The 19,672-nt window shown below is 36.8% G+C and overlaps 1 protein-coding gene across 1 annotated transcript; it reads right to left on the reverse strand.

Moving 5' to 3' along the window:
- Nucleotides 1–1,752: 1,752 nt before the first annotated feature.
- pcgf6 (polycomb group ring finger 6) lies at nucleotides 1,753–12,679 on the reverse strand. The gene is made up of 10 exons (XM_079249215.1): nucleotides 12,280–12,679; nucleotides 12,025–12,124; nucleotides 11,687–11,783; nucleotides 11,414–11,469; nucleotides 10,163–10,222; nucleotides 9,807–9,924; nucleotides 7,776–7,803; nucleotides 7,098–7,196; nucleotides 4,542–4,628; nucleotides 1,753–2,411 (listed from the first exon to the last, which is right to left on the reverse strand). Exons 1-10 carry the CDS (start codon nucleotides 12,349–12,351, stop codon nucleotides 2,361–2,363), a joined length of 768 nt encoding a protein of 255 aa, XP_079105341.1. The 5' UTR covers nucleotides 12,352–12,679; the 3' UTR covers nucleotides 1,753–2,360.
- Nucleotides 12,680–19,672: the final 6,993 nt, after the last annotated feature.

Consider the following 19,672-nt stretch of genomic DNA (forward strand, 5'->3'; position numbering starts at 1 on the left):
TTACAGACAGGGATTGTTTGAGAAGAGATATGCTTTAGAGTCCAAGGTGTTAAGACATACAATATTACACACAATATCCAGGTACAGGTGTCAGTGAATAATGTTAGAGAATTTTTGGACTCTTAAACCATGGAGTTTTCTTTGTAATTGGAAGATTAGTCAACATAAACTAACCTGAAGAATTTAGACCAGTATGTCTCCAAAAGGGATAACATTTATGGAAACAATGCACCACAGTAATTATGACCCAGCACTAGGATTGTTCATTTTAAAAAATCTCCTTTAGCTGCTGTGGGAGCTTTCACATAAAGTTGTGTAAATGTCAACAATAAGTGAAGACTGCTGAAATAAATCTAAAAAAAAAAAAGTTGGTTTCATATCTTTGTTGTGTCTGAACTTTGAGGTATTTTATTTATTAAGTAGGTAATCACATGGCAGCTCTGGGGAATGAGGAAGGAAGATGTGTGACTTTGAACATGACATGGTTGCTGGAGTTTTTCTAGAAACTGCTGAGCTACTGGGATTTTCATACACAAACATCTGTAGGGTTTAGAAAATGGTCTGAAAAAGAGAAGTGTGCAGCTTTTGTCTGGATCAGAACGTCTTGTTGGTGACAGAGCTTAGAGGAGAATAAACAGAGTGGCTGGACGTGATAGGAAGTCAAATAAGCCCTGGTTTCAACTAAGATATGCAAAATAATGTCTCTGAGCACACAACATGTCCGGCCTTGAAGCCGTTGGCCTACTTAAGCAGAAGGCCACACCGGGTGCCACTCCAGTCATCTAAGAACAGGAAACTGAGAATTCAGACTCACCAAAACTGGACAATAGAAGATAGAAACATGTTGTTTGGTCTGATGAGTCTCCATTTCAGTTCCATGTTCAGGTGGTAGGATCAGGATTTAGTGCAAGCAATATGAAAGAATGAATCCATCCTGCCTTGTATCAGTGGTTCAGGATGACGGTGCTATAATGGTGTTCTTGGCCCACTTCGGACTTCTTTATGTGGACCACATTTAGAAAGTACAAACCAATGCACACCTGGGACTCCTGATAGGACAAGTGACAATCTGACCTGGTCATTTAAATATCAGTCCAAGTTTTTTTCTGATTTTACTGCCACCTTTTCCAGATTAAGACGTGTCAATGAGAACTGCTAACTGGCTCCCTGATGCACCACCGGGTCATGAAACATCACAAACTTAAATATACCGCTGGAGCAGTTTTTGCTGTGATAAATTTAGTACAGTTTCTTCAAATTTCACATAATGTCAGAATAGTCACATTTGCAGTGGTTTGTGGCCAAGATAATGTAATGACGGGCAAATCAGATCGCAGCTTTAAGTCTTCTCCAGCACATTTCAAAAAGCTGAAATGGAGATTTGATTTTAACTGTGTGGGATAATTATGTCTGAACCACTCCTTTACCATTAGAGCCTGACTATACATTTCCCACTGGGACAGAAATACAACTTATCGACGGAAAACAGGTCATTTGTAAAACTTTATTTAGTTGCTGAATCTCGATGTGACCAAACTGCGAGCGACCCTTGATCAATTTCTTTGCTAAATGAAGGTTGGTGCTGCTGAAAAAACACTAAATTAGCCTTATTTTTAAATGTTTTTGCTCATTTTCCCAGTAAAGCCTCCTTCCAGCAGTTCTGAACTCTCCCTCATGTAAAACAGCAAACAATAAACTCAGTTCATGTTTCTCAGGTATCCATTTATTATTCAAAACTGACAAAAGCAAGTAGGAAAGCTGTTTTCACCAAAACCCTGCCAAAGACATTTTTTAATATATACACAAACTCCCATTAAAAAAATATAATGAAAAAAAGCTATTTTGTTCCATTCAAGACTAACCAGACTGTAACTGAGGACTGTACCGGTTCTCTATTAGACACAAAGCTTTGGTAGGTGCAGCCCTTTAACCTGAAGCCATTTAAATCACAGTGATTTGAAAACACAGTTTAGTCATAAAATCATAAATAGATAGAAATAAATATCGAACCTAAGAGGTGTTAGTCGTATTTCTTCTTACTTCAGTAAATTAAGCCACCTGTGTCGGAGAAATTAAAGCCTGCTGACTGCTGTCCTGCAGTTTTGCTCAAAATGACAGACATTTTATTTAATTTATTGAAAAGAAAAGAAAAAGAAAAAAAAAAAAGAGTCCAAGTTTAGTTGTCTTGGACAAACTTTCCTAGCTGAGAGATTTAATCAAACTTCTAGTAAGCGAATTCTAATGAGACATAAAACTCAGGCAGAACAGCGTGCTGGTTATTAGCAAGAATTTCAACACATTTTACTTCAAAGAGGTAAATTAATCCGTTCCAAACAAAGTATATCCGCTTCTTCTTGTCTTCATGACTCGGAGGGAAGGACCAGACCGAAGTGTAATACCAGCAGGCCATCCTGAGAAGAAAAGGAAATAAGACAAAAAAAAAGTGTTTAAAACTTGGTTAAATTTTCAATATTAAATTCATGAAGGTTGTTTCGACACTATTCCAGATTATTCTGTGTGTAGGATCTGAGTTTATGAAACATTTTAGTGTTTCTGTGGTATATTAATCTTGTGGTAATAATCTCAGACAGGTTTTATCTTCCAGGTGAGCTTCATCAAAGTGAAACCACTGAAGGAGGTTGTTCCACGTTATTAAGCAAGTCAGTTTCCATGCAGTCTGAAGAAGAACGATCTTTCTGTACATGAAGGGCAAAATGCAGGACTATAAACAGCAGACATTAACAGTCAAGCAAGATCAGAATCAGGTAAAAAGGAAAAGTGTAATTCTGAGTAAACAGGTGAGTTTAGATGAAGGCAAAAAAATCATTATTTTCCGAGATCAGCAGGGAAAATATGTCTGAAAAGCAGCAGCAGGTATCTGAAACCTCTCTCTCCATCAGAAAGGTCCAGAGGCTGCAGCTGGCAAATTAAGCTGTAACTGGGCTTCCTTTAACCAACGCTGACAAACAGAAACGTTGGCAGTGGGTTCAGACTCCTTTTCAAGCAGTTTTAAGCCCTGATGAAGGCTGTGTAACACTGGATGGTCCAGATGGAGGTCTGGATGGTTGGTGGATGGCCACCATGTCACAACAAGGCTGCCACGTGGTGGTGGAGGGATGTTTTGGGCTGGGATAATGGGAAGTGAGATGGTAGGACCCTTTAGGTGACCTCTCCTAAACACATTCAGTTTCTGAGGATTTGCAGTTGTGGTATAAAGCAAAGCTGTCCGAAGTCGGTCCTTGAGGGCCGCTATCCTACAGGTTTTTGATGCATCTCTGCTTCTATACACCTGACTTACATTAAATGGCTTATGGAGGTCCCACACAATGACTCATTAATGTAAATCAGGTGTATCGGAGCTGGGATCCCTAGAAAACCTTCTGGCTTGTGGCCTCGAGGACAGGAGCAGGACACCCCTGGTATAAAGGAAGAAGTGTTTCTTCTGCAGTAAAGACAATGCTCCACCCCATGCTGAAGAAATACTAGCAGAACCTTTGGCTGCTATGGGTGTAAAGGCAGAAAAACTCATGATGGGATCATCATCATCATCATCCCCTGATCCCAACCTACTGAGAACCGAGGACTTTCTTTAAAATGAAGAGGAAGGAGGGGGCAGTAAACCTGAAAACATCAGCTTTGTTGAAACATTTCTGGCTTCCTCACTGAGATTCAGGCAGAAAATATCCACAACTTCCAAGATGAACAATGACAGATGTCGGTACAGACCTGTTTGTAAATAAACCTGATCTCCTACATCACGCTAAAATTCAGCAGGTGAACATTTCCACTTAACTTTCTAATATTTTGAAACTTTCCTGCAGAATAATAAGGAAAAAACTACATTTTTATTGGTAGTTTTGTTCAATAAAACCCACATTATTGTTTAACAAAACTGAATTTTGAATGATGAAGAATCTAAAGCCTGTTACATACTCCACGAGAAGCAAAAACTGAGTTCTTGTTCTTGAGGCTGCAAGAACAAGAAAGGCAGGTCCATACATACTCCACGAGAAGCAGGTCTGCAGCCGGGAGGGATCACTGCGGGGGGGCGATGTCTGCTTTCATGTGCAATGAACCCGGTTGTTACCTCCACCGAGGAGGTTGTTTTTCCCGGCGTCTTTTTGCTTAAGATAACTGAAAAGGTTACAGAGGGATTTTATAAATATTGTTTATTGCTGTTTTATCAAAACAATACGTTTTATCTGCAACAGCAAACACGGAAGCAGCAACTCCGCTTCATGCTGTTCCCTTGTTTCCGACGCCCACCCCCAATGTTCGACCAATCACACGATACTTCCCGCAGCCCCGCAAGAAAAAAGTTCTGCCAGCCCGGTGTGTCAAGAAGTGTCTTCAAACACGTCCGCGAGAACAAAATGACGTCATTTTCTTCTCGGAGCCTCGAGAACAAGAAAAAAGTCCTCGCTTCTCGTGGAGTATGTGACAGGCTTTACTGTCATTCACACTGATTATTTAGGAGATATGAGGAAAAACAGCAGATGTGTGATCATTTAGAACACAGTATGATAAGTAGCTTCTTTTACCTGCAGCACATCTTCCCCCACAGAGTTCTGGATGTCTTTCAGAGACTGGTAATGATCCAGCAGGTGATCTCCACAAACCACGTCCACCTGCAGGAGCATACACACAAATGCTTCAGATCACGTGGGAAAGTGAATAATTAATAAGTTAATAATTTAATTATTACTTTTAATCCAATGATAATAAAAAACAGAAACTCAGAGAGGGAATTGTGGAGACTAAATGTTAAAAGAAATTGAATCACTTCTGACAAGTAAAGTGTAAAATGTAGTTTGTGCAGATGGGAGTGATGTGACTGTGGGGTGTGTGCTGTAAAGACGAGTGACCTCCGTTTGTGTCCAGAGCAGAGCAGCACCGAGACCAGGAAATCAGTGTAAGCTGCTAATCCTCCTCCACGTGTTACTAAATACTAAATACATTCACGTCTCAGCACCCCATGATCTAATCGCACTTGGATATTTCAGGACAAGCTGCGTGTGAACATAAACCTTCCCTTACAGCCCGTCCAGAACCCACAGACGAGGTGTCACCGTAATAATGATGATGATTTTACACATATTAAGATCGCTCTCAGGGAGCATCAGTGGTCCTTAAGTTGGCAACATCCTGCTGAGCTTTGACCTCAGCAGCAAATTCTTGTATCCTGAGCTCTGATCACGTTCAGCTGTTTGTTCAGCAGGGAAACTTGAACATTTTTCATTGGCTGTTTATTTATCATTAGTATTATTATTTATTTTTTTGTTTTGGATGAGGCAGATTTTAAACTGCTTTCTCTCCCCAATGAAACTTGAGCTGGATAACACCGACTATGTTTTGAAATAATCTACTCAATCATATCACTTTTAACAAACAAACACCGTCAAGATTATTGCTGCTTGATGCGTTATCACTTTCCACAGACATGCTGTGATGTGAAGTTCAGTAAAATGATCTATATTTAGGGCTGGGAAAATCTAAACGAAAAATTGAAAATCTGGATTTTTTTTGTTAAAACAAAATCAATTTTTTTTTCAAATAAAAATAATCCATTATTCCATTTTTTTTTATTGATCTTTTTACTTGTCTTCTTGGGCATCATAGCAGCAGAATGATGATCTACCTACTGTGCTGTTTTTTCCCCTCATTGAAATCAAGAAAAATGACAAGTAAAAAAACAGTTTTATACTTTTTTTTTTTGTTTTTAATCTAAAAAGAAAAAAAAAATCAGCAATATTGAAGAATTGTGAGAATCGCAATTTAAATTAAATCGGCACCCAAAATATTGGAATCAAATTGAATTGGGACAAACGCATTTCATCACAGCCCTCTCTCAATTCATCACCCTCTTCCTGCATAAGATAAAAGAAAACATTTTTCCTGATCTACTAAAGATATTTCTATAAGTTGGTTTATATGTTTAAACTTAAACTCTTTTTGATTCGAGCTTTAAAAGTCCTTCAGCCAATTAAAACATCTTCCTCAGATCAGCCGAATCCCTCCATTCTCCGTGCGCTAACCACAATATTTAGTAATCAGGTTCTCGACAGTAAAACGGTCCTCTAACTGTTTAGATGCAGCTTGTGTCCATTTTGGGGGCAGAACTACTATCTCCAACAACCCGTCACACACCAGGGATGAAAACTAGAAAAACACAAATGCAGGGAAAGTTCATCCAGACAATCCATCTACGTTGTCCCAGCAGGTGATGGGTGAAAAAGGCCAAGAAAAAAAAAAAAAACTACACTACTCTGATATACTTACGTTTGTATCAGCCAATAAGAATCCAGGATTAATTGTTGTCTTATCAACAAGGTCATTCTTAGAAGATAAAAACCAGGATTGCATGGGCGTGGTTTTCTGTGTGCATGTCTGTGTGTGCACTGCACACTTGACTGAATCGTTCCAATTTACACTGGATTATAAAATCCACTGCTTCAACATCTCCAGACATCTCTGACTCGTGTTTTTGAAACAGCTGCGATGAATTGGCGATCTGTCCAGGATGTAAACCCCCCCACCTGCTGGGAAAGGCTGCAGCTTTCCCACTACCTAAACTGGACTAAGTGGTTTGGAAATTCATGAATGAATGAATGAAATGAATGAATGTTTTTGACACACTTCTTTCATGAAAGACTTTGTTTAAAGTCTTTCAACAAAGCAATCGGCCCACCGCCGAAGGCCATGTTTAACACAATATCACACATTTGTTTTCTAATGTCACATCTCATCACACACAAAGACAAGCAAGAACTGGTGTGTGCTCAAGCATCTTGTTTGCAACGGGAGGGATGACCAAAGCCCTTTGTCAATGAGTGACGACAAAGCTGTACAGGTTACCATCTACATGTATGATGTTAATAAAGAGTTTTTCGGATATTCTCACTTTTATTTTGCTCTACTTTTTTTTTTTGTTTTGACACCTATAAACAGATTATGTAGACCCTCCTCTCACATTACGGTCCAAAACTGTCAAAAAGTACAAGATGTGGGACCAGCAGGTTATTTCAATTCAGTCAGGACCTTCTCCTAACATGAGAAGTAAAGATACAGCTAGTTACTGGTTAGCTGCAGACTCTGACCTGGCACATTGGACTCAGCTCCATCTTCCTCCTGATGAACAGCTCAACATGGCGGATGGTGGCCTCGCCAGACACACGAACATAACGTCTCTCTAGGGGCTGCAGAAGGACAACCTGGTTAGGACGCATGTTTATCAACAGCTACAGGAAACAAAAGATAAATCTGGAAATACAGTAATATGCTAAAGGGTTACACTACTCCTCACTTCTGTACAAACAACCAACCAAACATGGTTCTCTGTCAAGTTATCTAAGTGTGGACGCAACGCTGGGTTATCACCAAAGTTAAGTTTCATAAGTCTTTGTTAAGTGGCTTTAAAAAAAAACTAATTTTCATATTACAAACAGGCTGGAGTGAAAATGAAAGGAAAAAACAATGCATACACACACACAAAAGCAGTATATATAAAGTATGAGGATATCATGGTGGCTGAAAAGTCTTTCACAGAACTGTGCATCTTTTTTAAATGTGAAACATCATTAACCACTAATCGCATTCATTCCTTGAAACATTCATCTACCTGAATTATTTTAACTGGGTTGTTCTCATGGACTAAATTATCTCTAACTTCTTTTATCCACTATGTCTCTATTTTTTACCAAATAGGATTTTATATCTTGGTAATTTATTGAGCTTGCTGTTAATACTTGTTTTCAGGTTTAAGAAATTAACTTTACCTTGTAGTTGGAGATGCCTTCTTCAGCCCTGAAAGAAAAGAAGAAAAAGGCCAAGATGAGCAAAACTTTTTAAAAATAAATATTTAACAAGTTAAAAATAAAATAAAATCACTCTGAACAGTTCTGTTAGTTTTTTTTTTTTATACCCTTTTCTTTAACCTTGCTGGAAAAGGTCATACAGTGATGTAAAGGCCGAGGGAGAAATGTCAAAGTTTGAAAAGATTAAAATGATGCAGAAATTAAATCCAAACGGGTTGCTGCCTCACTGAAACTACAGCTGCTTTGTAGAAGGAACTTTTAATGCAATCTCATGTTACACTGAGGCTTTTCTTCCTACTATAACAAGATATTAAAGCATTATTAGACATAAAAAAAACTAATATACATCCTCTTAATTTTGTAATTATACAAACCCAGCATGGTACGACTGGAGAAAAATAATTTAGCCACAGTGTGAAAGTTAAAGACGAGGAATTGTGGGAATTCTTTCTAACTACAGGAGACATTAAAACAATCTTCAGAGCTCTTCTGAACATTCATCTAACAGCATCTCTCATCATGGCTCCCACTCAATAAGAAACCGTATCAAGCAAAAACATTTTTAACTAAACCTGAAGTCTATAAATGAAGCCAATATGAAGGCAAGAGGACAGCCTGCTGGTTTATCTCTCTTACTGCAACATATTCTCATTTATTTATTTATCTAAAAACTGATTTCCTTTATCAAGAAAAAGAAATTCTCGTCAATTATTCATATTTACGTCAACTGGATTAAAAACTCAATATTAATTTCATTTAATGTCATTTATGAAAGTTAACACCAATGACAAATGGCAAATACACTGTAAAAGTAAATGACTAAATATTTTGTTCCATTTAACAGTTTAATCAAGTTGACACCACATGGTACTAAAACACTTCACCAGCAAGGAGAATGAAAATATTACATCTTAAGTGGGAACTTAAGTGGGAACAGCCTGCAATTACGATGAAATGATAAAATCCTGACTGAAGAGGCAGAAATGTAAACACTCAGGAAGAAAGACAAAAGAAAACCAAAGGTTGACCGGTTTCGCAGGCTGGTTGACTGAATTTTCGCAAAAGTTATAGAATACTCTTATTGCTTTATTCATTTTGAATAAATCCAATATTTATTTTGCTTTCTTTGCACCATCTGTAACGTTTATAATGTTTCATGCAAAACTCTTTGACTTGTTATGCCCTTGAAATGTGCAATACAAATAAACTTGCCTTGCATCTTTTACTTTTCTCCTCTTACTGCTCATGTCCTCCACTACTAGAGACACGCTTCTTATTATCCCGTTTAATGTTAGGAATGACAAATAACGAACCTTGAATAAAGATCAAGTATATTGTTTGAGCATAGTCATTGAAACACGCGTGTGCAATAGTTACAGGTCCTACAATGTAGGAGGAAAATTAACTCAAAATTTGTCCATCTGTCTATCCACAACGTGCAGACATGAACGAGGAGCTCGTCCAGTTTACAACTGCTTCCACGTAGGCGGTTGCAAACGAAGCATAATGAAACATTTACTCAGTACCTACCACAATAAAAACATTTAATAAAGAAAACAATAAGAATAACTCTCAAATACAGACAAAAACAATACTTTTAACATTCACATCGCAACATATATATTTATCATTAGAAAAAAGAAGAATACCAGTTTTCCAATATCGTGCCACCCCATCATATCGGCTCTGAAACTGTAAACATTTACGACCATCAGTCATTCATTTTCCACACCGCATAGTCCGGGTAACTGGAGCCTATTTCAGCAACCACTGGATGAGAGGTGGGGTACACCCTGCAGGTTGCCAGTCCATTAAAGCTCTACCATAATATGCAAGGTGTTTGGGCTAAACCCTGATCACCTCTGATCAGGCTGGACTTAGAGTCTTAAAAACAGGCCAAAAAGAAAGAAAATAAAAAGAACTTCAACAGGAAAAAAAAAAACTAAAACAAGAACATATCTGAAAAATTACAAGCACAGCATTTATCCTTACCCAACAAACTCCAGCAGGAGAGACACGTCCAGTTCAGGGGGAATGGTAAACACAGAATGAGGAAAACTATCCTTCTTCTGTCTTCTTAATACAGCAGGACCTTGAGGGGAGGCAACCACTGCAAAAGACACCACAAAATATTCAGATAGATTTAATGCTTTTGCTCCTGTTTGGCTCCATGTTTAAATTTCTATTCCCACGGCAGTCAACAGAAAATAGATCAAAGTAAGCTACATTAAATTCTTCTTTACTAACATACCAGTATGCAACTTACAGTATGTAAACAAAGATGTACAAGCGGTCAACCAACATTCATTCATTCATTCATTTAGGCTTTTAAGGCAGGATTCATTTACCTGGTCTTGGCACCGGCAGCCCTCTCTCTTTGTAGAAGTTACACATTTGTTGCCGTTCTACTGTTGCACAAAATAAAATATGTTCACTTTAGTTTGAAAATGGAAAATTAGAAAAAAAGTGCAAATCAAATACGTGAAAGTACATTAATACACACCAACCAGCCATAACTTAAAAACACTGGACCTCACTGCTTTTCAAAAATACATGAATTGGTCAGGGGATCTGTGCATTTTGGGTGCAAGACGCTACAAATGATGCATTTAAGACACATTATTTAAGATGGACAGAGTAAGTAAAGAGTAAAAACTCCTTAACAAAAAAGATTATAACCTGTGAGCTCTAATTTTAGCTTGCTTAACACGAAAGATAAATGTTTTTACAAAGAAGTTAGTCTGAAATGTGAACAGAAAAACCCCTGTCAGCAGGAAGAGGTGTCACGTTAAAATAACCATAAACTGTGAACAGAGATGGAAGTCTACTGTCTCATTTGTTAACTCAACAGATGTGATAAAGAGCAATTGTTTCATAAAAAATATTTAGAAAACTCAATTGTTTTATATCTTTAAAAACATCTGGAGACCAGCCTCTCTGTTGTGTTTTATCAAGCATATGATATGAATATATATAAATATGCGTATATATGAAATTGTGTGTGTATATATTATTAAAATGATCCTTCTTATTATAGTCATTCCAACTATTAATATTATTATTACTTTTGCTACTATGTTACTATTATTAAGCTTATTATTATTAGCAAATACATTGCTGCTACAATCATATACTGTTATTATTACGCTGTCATTTTAACTATTACCATCTCCCATGTGTCTTTAAATGTATATATTTAATTTTTTTTAGGCATTTATTTGATCTTATTGTGTTTTTGTGTGTGTCTGTGTATATTTTGTGCACTGTACCAAACTGCTTAGACAACTTAATTTCCCCTTGGGGTTGTTTGATTATTTGATTGATTGACTTATTTAATCTATTTATCTGTCTATAGATATTACGATGAGATTATCTGATTAGATCTTTGTATTCATATGCAGTTGAACAGTTGTACCTAACAAAGTGGTCTGTGAGTGTGTATATATGACCTTCTTGCAGGACGATCCCAGAGGGGCATTTGGCATATGTACCAGCTGTTATATGATGCATGCATCATCATGTAAATACTGCGGGATAAGTGGATTTGAGGTTGTGGCTCAATGGTGTATCAACAGACACTAGCACAAACATATACTTACATTCTTCCAGAAATGGTACCATTTTGTAAACAATATCCTGCAGCTGTCTGTCTGGCCTGCAAGCAAAGTAAACAAAAGCTTAATAAAGCAGCAGAGCTTCAGTACACTCAGGACTGAGCACATTTTCATCACAATTTGTGGTTCAATAAAGTTGAATTAATACTCAGTTTCTTCTTCTGCATTACCTAAAGTCAGCAATCAAAACCACAGTAGATGTCAGCTTCATTCAGCAGTGATTTATGGTGTCTAATAATTGCAGAATAAGCAACCCACCTGATGTTGTAAAGAGGCTGCGTCTGGTGGACCACAATGCTACATGTAGGACACCTGTTGCTGCTGAAGAAATGCCTCACAATGCAGCTTTTGCAAACTGCAAGAATACAAACCACAACAACAACAACAACAAAAAAAATTAACTTGTGATTTATTCAAGATATAAACAATAAAATCCTCACATTTGGCACTGGCTGATTTATCTGAATTAGTGTTGGGTTAATACTGGCTGATGGATTCAGCAAACCCCTATATCAACCACTAACAACGGAAATGTTGCTTAGTTTATTAATACTAATAAAAGCAAGCAAGTAAAGGGTGATTTTGTTGCAACTCACATGTGTGAAGGCACTCTGTGATGGTGGTGGCGTCTATGAGGAAACCGCAGCAAAGGCCACAGCGGATGTATGGATAAAACTGATTGAGAGGCAGCTTGGGCTGGTGAAACGTAAACAATCGCAAATAAATTATTAAATCTTAAAAACAGAAATAACTTATGTACTTAGGATAAGGGGAAAGTCCAGCCATTTTCATTGCAGAAAGGAGTGAAATGAACTGCAGGCTCCTTTCTGATAAAACACCTGTAAACATACCTCGTCGTCGGAGTCGCTCTCCGATATGTTGGTTGACCCATCGCGACTCCGACCAACTAGTGGCGAGGACATAACCACAAACGACAAGTTTTCTTTACTCCTACAGTTTCAGCAACAAACGATTAGTTTCTTTCAGTACGCATAAGTTTAAAAAGATTGTATAGTGCCAATAAACTTTTGTTAAAATAGCTACGCGTGGCTCGTGCGCTACTGTTAGCCTCCTTTACGTTTGCTGGACTCAAGCATTAACACGTGATAAAAGACTTCAGTTTAGACGCCGTTACTCAGTGCAGGCTACTTATTTGCATGCTTTATATCACAAAAATCACTTAAATAATGCGTGAAAACAAAATAAGACCAGGTTCTTGTAAAAACCCCGACAATTTCTTGCTTTTCTTAATTTCCCTCGCTCGTATTTTACCCTTTAAGACATTAGCTTCCGGAAGGGGTCCTTCAGAATAAAAGTGAGCCCCATGTTTTAGTCTATGTGCAGTCTTTACTGAAAAGAATGTGGTCCATAAAACTTTAACTATATGATTATGGCACCATTCTACTTTATATTATATTATATTATATTATATTATATTATATTATATTATATTATATTATATTATATTATATTATATTATTCCTTCATTCATTTTCCAAACCCCTTCAATTCAGGGAAGCTGGAGCTTATCCCAACTGTCCTTCTGGCAAAGGCATGGTACACCCTGAACAGCTCGCCAGTCCATCACAGGTCTATATTATATTATATTATATTATATTATATTATATTATATTATATTATATTATATTATATTATATTATATTGGAGGAGAGCTGTATAAATAAAAGATTTTTTAAACATAGAAAACTGAAGATGATCCAATGGCAGAAAATATTATGTTTATTTTATTTTATTTTGAACACGGTCTTAAATGTTTATTAATTTTACTTTGAAAGCGCATTGACGTCACATCCTGCCACAACCGGTTCCTGCCTATTTATCAATCCATGCAGGATTTCGCGGCTTTTTTCCCTCAAATGTTTTGATCTCAAGTTATATAGATTTCAGTCTGAATAAATTTCCATTTCCTTGCCTTTATAATTAGTATCCAGTCATTTTCTCTCTTATATCAGGACTTCTTCATCTTGCTTTTTCTCCTACCCATTAAAAAAAAATCTAACTGCATGTAGTTTCTGTTATTATAAATGAGTAATTTAAATTAATTTACATCATAATCCTACATAATGATACCTAAATCAAAGTAATTCAACAGCCCCATTTAATAATTTCTATAACTGATAGAATAAGACAATTACATGGGATTGAGAACATATTGATCAAACACTGAATCAAAGATTAGACAGGGAGGCTCATTATAGTCATGATGTAATTGAAAGTATTGAATAGAATTAATTTGATTTAAGAAGCTCTGTCAATGCCTCCCCTTCAAGTGCATCACATTTGCATAGCCAGAAGATGGCGCTTTTTTGACTGTTTCAAATGCTTTGACTTGTAGGAAGTTGATTTTACAGTAGTAGTGCCAAGGAGATTTTGTGCTTCGCAAAGCTTCAGTGTTACTATCCCCTTAACTCTCTAGCCCCTTTTAATTATTTGCACCAACTATTTTCAAGTCAGATTTATGGCAGGGATCCATAAATCCGATTTCAAGGTCCATTATCATGCAGGTTCAAGAGGTTTCCCTGCTCCAACACACCAGATTAATATTAACCAGTTTGTTTTCAATTTTTTACAAGCTTTTTAATGATCCATTAATCTGAATCAGCGGTCACTTAGAAGACTGATTGATAAATCATGATTAACAATGACAATCAACTAATTGACTGAGGACAAAAGAAGTCAGGCAGGAGATATTCTGAGGGACTAAATACAACAGAGGAGCAGGTGTGGGAATCAGTAACCAAAAATTGGATACAAACAAGGGAGCAGGAACACAATACACCAAGGGATAGACTCTCCCAAATAAAACAGGCAACAAGAAGCCCTGAGGACTCAAAGATCACATAAAATGAAAACTAAAGAAAAGACAAAAGAACAAGAACTGAATACAGGACTAAAAGACACAGATCATGTCACTAACAAGCACCTGCAAACAGCCCTGAACCCAAGGCATATCAAAGCTAACGTTCCATTTGTGTTGAGCACAAACGCCAATGAAAAAAGCTGTACAGCTCTTTTGCTGTTGTTGTGAAACTGCAATGTTTCTCTGAATCTCTTTCTTGGTTACTGCTGTCTGGAGCCAGAAATGAATTTCAAGAGACTTTAGCTACATCCTATCACAGACTGGACAAAGTTTAGTCCTGAACTTTTGGCAAAATTAGATGATTTGATTTCCTGCAACCGTTTTCCATCAGGTTAGCAAGATGTGGTTGGGTCAAACCTGTTTTTCAGGGAGGGAAGAATAACAGGTTTGACTGAAGATTAATTAAGATCTGATCAGAAATGGAACCATACCTGGGTACACATTGTGGATCCGCTTACTGGGCGGATGTCCCTCTATTTTGTCTGCCAACCAACCAGCAAAATGTTTTTATTTCATCCCCAAAACAGGACATCATGCAAAGATCAGCATAAAAAAATTGCAGGATAAATCATTCACACAAAACGTCCTGCTTATCTTTGGTATCAGAGGCAGTAAACAAAGCAGCGGGAAGATCCTGAACTGCCTTGTTGATCAGATGAAATGTCCAGATGCAAGCTCATTTTCAATTGGTTTGATGAATACATGTCAGAAGATGGAACCACATATGCTTTTATTAACTTATTATATCACAATGTTGAGGATGTTTCCAGGCTTGTAAGACAGACTACTTAGGAGTTTTTCTAAAGAAGTGGGCATAAATTGCCATGGTGATACATCCTGGTGTGAAGTGAATCAGCTTTAGTATAAAGCTAGAAATGTACCTGAAGTTATCTCACCTGTTTTTTAGTGCAGTCCTCAGGCCTTCATGAGCACCTAACTTAACCAACTGAGATGGTTTGAGATTAATTACACACAAAAGCAACCAGCTAAAGTAGGTGATAAACATGTTAGCTTCAGAAATATTTGGTCAATAACACAACTTTCATGATCTGGGCTCTGCGTGCCACCTCACAGAATTGAAAAAGTACTGAGATGTAACTGAAGTGCAGACTTTCAGGTGTAATTAAAAAGTTTTTTTTAGGCTACAAAGTCTCCTCACTTCAGGGACTCACAAGTCATTGGACTTGTGAGTCCCTGACTTGTGAGTCACCCCCCCCCCCCCCCCCTCTGAAATTCATCATCAACCGTGTTGAGATCTGATGGCTCACTTAGCTATGGCAGTATATTCAACTTCTTTGCCTTAAAAACTCCAGTTACTTTCACAGTATATTTTGGATGATTGTTCATCACTAATTGTCATAGTTTGGGGGTTTTAGTTTGGCGTTTTTGTAGTTTGTAGTCTTTAGTTCAGGTTTCCTGTTTTATTTTGTTGTTCTTCCTCCCTTGTGTTTTATGTTGTTATTAACTTGCTATTTCCTGTTCATAAGTTCACCTGGCGCCCTGCGATGGACTGACGACCTGTCCAGGGTGTACCCTGCCTTTCGCCACAGACTGCTGGGATAGGCTCCAGCTTCCCCCTATGACCCTTAATCGGACTAAGCGGCTAGAATAAGGAATGAATGAATGAAGTTCACTTGGATTAATTTAGCTAATTTACTCCCCCCACCTCAAGTTAGTGCAGTCTGTGTGTGTATATCGACCCCCTGGTTTTAGTTGTGAGTTCATTACTGTTGTCTTCATTGTTGTAGTCACCCTGCTGTCATTTCTGCTTTCCTGGTCTGGAACTACACATAATTCCCTGCATCCTACCTGCCTCTTGTTTTGTCTAGCCTGCATTTGAGTCCCGCTCCATACTCGTCCATGACAGTAGTGTGACATGATATGCAATCAACTTAGCAGAAAGTAAATCGCCTTAACTTCAGATATCATCTGGCTGCTTCTGTCTGCTCTTACATAATCAATTAACGCCAATGAGCCAGAGCTGCTGGAAGCCATCCCTGTCCATAGCATCCTTCTGCCTCCACCATGTTTTTCAGAGGATGTGGTGTATTTGACTCATGCGCTGTTTCATCATCTTCCCATCATTCTGGTTCATGTTGATCTTTTTTTCATCTCTTTTAAGAGTGTTGTTCCAGAACTGAGCTGGCTACTTTTGGGCGTTTTGTTTTGTTTGTTTTTTTGTTTTTTTTGAGTAAAGTCTAATTTGGATTTTCTTTTCTTCAGGCTGATTTTTTTTTTTTTTTTTGTCTTGTGTGTGTCGACTCTTCTGTATTTGTCCTCATGAAGTCTTTTCTTTACTCATATAATTACATTCAAGAGAGGGTTCTTTACTTGGGTGGGTGTTGTAAAGGGGCTTTTCATCACTATGGCAAGAATCCTGAAAATGTCCACTTCATAGTCTTCTATGGACGTCCAAGCCTTTTTTTTTTTTGTTCCCAAGCTCAGCAGTACATTCTTCGCCTCTCAGAATGTACCAAACTGTAAACTTTGTCTCTCCACTCTCCGATGATTTTTCCTTTTTTTCAGTCAAAGGATGATGTGTTTCACAACCACTGATGATTCACTTGACTGTATGTTGTGGGTTCAGAGAAACAGCTTCCAAATGTGACATCTGTAATGAAGTCCAGACCTTTAGCTGCATGATTGATTGGAGATTAGTGAGGGAATAGGCCAGAAAATGGCTTTAAAGTTACAGTATATGTCCAATTTCTTTAGGTCCCTTGAAAAAAAAGACAGCTACATATTAAAGAGTTGTAATTCCTGAACCTTTCCTCCTATTTGGATTAAAGCTGAGAGTCTACAATTTGAAGCCATATTGATTAGAAAACTGCATCTTAAATATGTTTTGGTAAATAGCTAAAATAACCAAACTTGATATATGTATGTATGTGGACCTGACTGTATTTGGAAATGGATCCTGCATGTTATTTGAATGTTTAGATGCTCTTTGGATTTGGTTTATACTGTTCAAATAGTCTAAATAGAGAGAAACCCATGCTTATGTAGGATATTCAAATGTTTGACTGGCATTGTGTGTTAAATCTCAAATAACTTTGTTTGCTTATGATGTTTTCTCGTTTAGTTAACAAATATAAAAGGGTGAAGCTGGTAGTGATCGTTTAGGTGGGGTATATCAGTTTATTTATCAGAACTGAGAGGTAGGAACAAGTTAAAAAGTTTAGTACAGAACAGTTCATTCTGGCAAAGTCTGAATGCTAAGACTAATGTTCCTCAATGGAGAATGATGTGTACCGTGTTGTTTGAGCCTGTCAAGTAGGTTGTATTCTGCTTTTGAGTGAATGTGATTCATATTATGCAGGATGAGGAAAATCATTTGCGTTTGGTGGGTAAAATGAAAGAAAAGAGGTTTATTTGATGAAAGATGGTGAGGTAAGAACCTGAGGAACATCCTTTTCTACCTTTTTAATATGAATTGGGCGGGGGGGGGGGATAAATGCCATCAAACAGTCCAGTTTACACATCTTTCAAAGTTAAAATCAAGAGTAAAGAGTGACGTTAATCATATCCATCTTCCAAAAATTCCCTCTGCTTAATGTAACTTCATCACTGATATCTGGACATCTTGGTTAAATATTTACTTTCACTGTTCCACGCAATCCAGGACAAGCAGAGTTTCAATCTCATCATGGTAGGGTGTCTCTTTTCTCAACCTTTTTTCAAGCACTAGCAAATGTTTGTTAGTCCATGTTACTAAGAGTTGATCAATATCATCTGATGATGTTCTCATTAATGCTTACAGCGTTGTATTTTGCATTTTTACACCTATCTTATATATGAATGAAGTCATGAAAAGAAGTTGTATTTTGTAATAAATGTACAATGCACTCTGCAAAAGTGCTGTTCTGTGTGAGTCACGGATTACATTTGTGAGAAATTATTTAATACATACAGTCATATACAGTAAAACATCACAGAGGTTTGATAAATCCCTGTGAGAAGCAGAAACGTTGTTCGAACTTTGTTGCAATGTTGGAAATTTAACTGAAAACACAAGTGTAGCCTATGGATGGTCAAGAATGCAGATAACAACCTGGCACATTGATTTTTCCTGTAAAAGAAATATAGACAGAAAGGGAAGAAAGAAGTAACACACTTGTGACAATTTCCTTCCCCTTTAAGCTTCACCAAACAAAACCAAGCAGCTAGAATCTAGAGTGAAACTGCTTGGATATAAATGTAATTTGAGTTTGCTATTATATTTACAGCAGCCTTAATGCTAATTTTTGGCCAGTTTATTCCTGACGTTCATCATCTTTTAAGCTTGACATTTTAACATGCTAACAATTTCTAGTTATCATTAGGGTTAGAATAATTACTTTTTACCTTGTTAACATTTTAATTGTCTATCATAATCACTTTGTCTACATAATCGCGTGTTAATCTGATTTTTTATAATCCAGTAACATCAGATTTTGCTGTCTACATGACTACATGAATTACCTGTTAACTCAGGAAATAAGGTAACGTTTAGACTTTTAGTGTGCATGTAAACGGACTAAATGACAAAATAATAATACAAAACTGAACCAAAATGAACAAAGGACTTGGTTTCAAATGACCTTATCAAAACCCTTGTTATATTTTTCTTAAGTCAAAAAGCTGAGTTAACTTTACACAGTAATTGATATATATATATATATATATATATATATATATATATATATATATATATATATATATATATATATATATATATATATACATATATACATATATATATATATATAAAATCTAATAGCCCCTTTATGCCATAACTCTGCAGAAACATTATTTGAGTATCATTATTTATTGAGGCCAAACATCTAAAAAATGACAGACTGTTTAAGCATCACTGACTCACCACATTTATTGAATGCTAACTAGGATACAAAATATGTCCTTAAAAACAACTTTTAAAAGTTTTATATCTATCTATCTATCTATCTATCTATCTATCTATCTATCTATCTATCTATCTATATATATATATATATATATATATATACACATAGTTGTTTTCATGGTTGAGTCACTTAGAAGCCTTAGTTATAGTCGAACAAGCATGTGACAGCATGTAGTTCTTTCTTTCAGATTCTACATGACTCAGCTGGCTTGCCATTTAGGCCATCGCTACCGCCACTCAGTCTCATATTAGGATGGAACTGGTTGACTGTGAGACAATGGATGCAGCCAAAAAACACACATACCTCTTCTTAGCTCACAATCATTGTGCTCTGATAATCAAATAGGCATTATATATATGTGTGTGTGTGTGTATATATATATATATATATATATATATATATATATATATATATATATATATATATATATATATATATATATATATATTCTGTGTGAAG

The sequence above is a fragment of the Telmatherina bonti genome (genome assembly GCF_933228915.1).
Source record: "Telmatherina bonti genome assembly, chromosome: 11".
In the NCBI taxonomy this organism is placed as follows: domain Eukaryota; kingdom Metazoa; phylum Chordata; class Actinopteri; order Atheriniformes; family Telmatherinidae; genus Telmatherina; species Telmatherina bonti.

Bases quoted from the DNA above. Each gene is read 5' to 3' on its own strand.
- pcgf6 (XM_079249215.1), bottom strand. From the start codon at position 12,351: ATGTCCTCGCCACTAGTTGGTCGGAGTCGCGATGGGTCAACCAACATA. The intron at 11,470-11,686 runs GTGGGTTGCTTA...CTTTGCTTGCAG, and splicing joins CAGCCTCTTTACAACATCAG to GCCAGACAGACAGCTGCAGG. The intron at 4,629-7,097 runs GTCAGAGTCTGC...ATGCTCCTGCAG, and splicing joins AGCTGAGTCCAATGTGCCAG to GTGGACGTGGTTTGTGGAGA.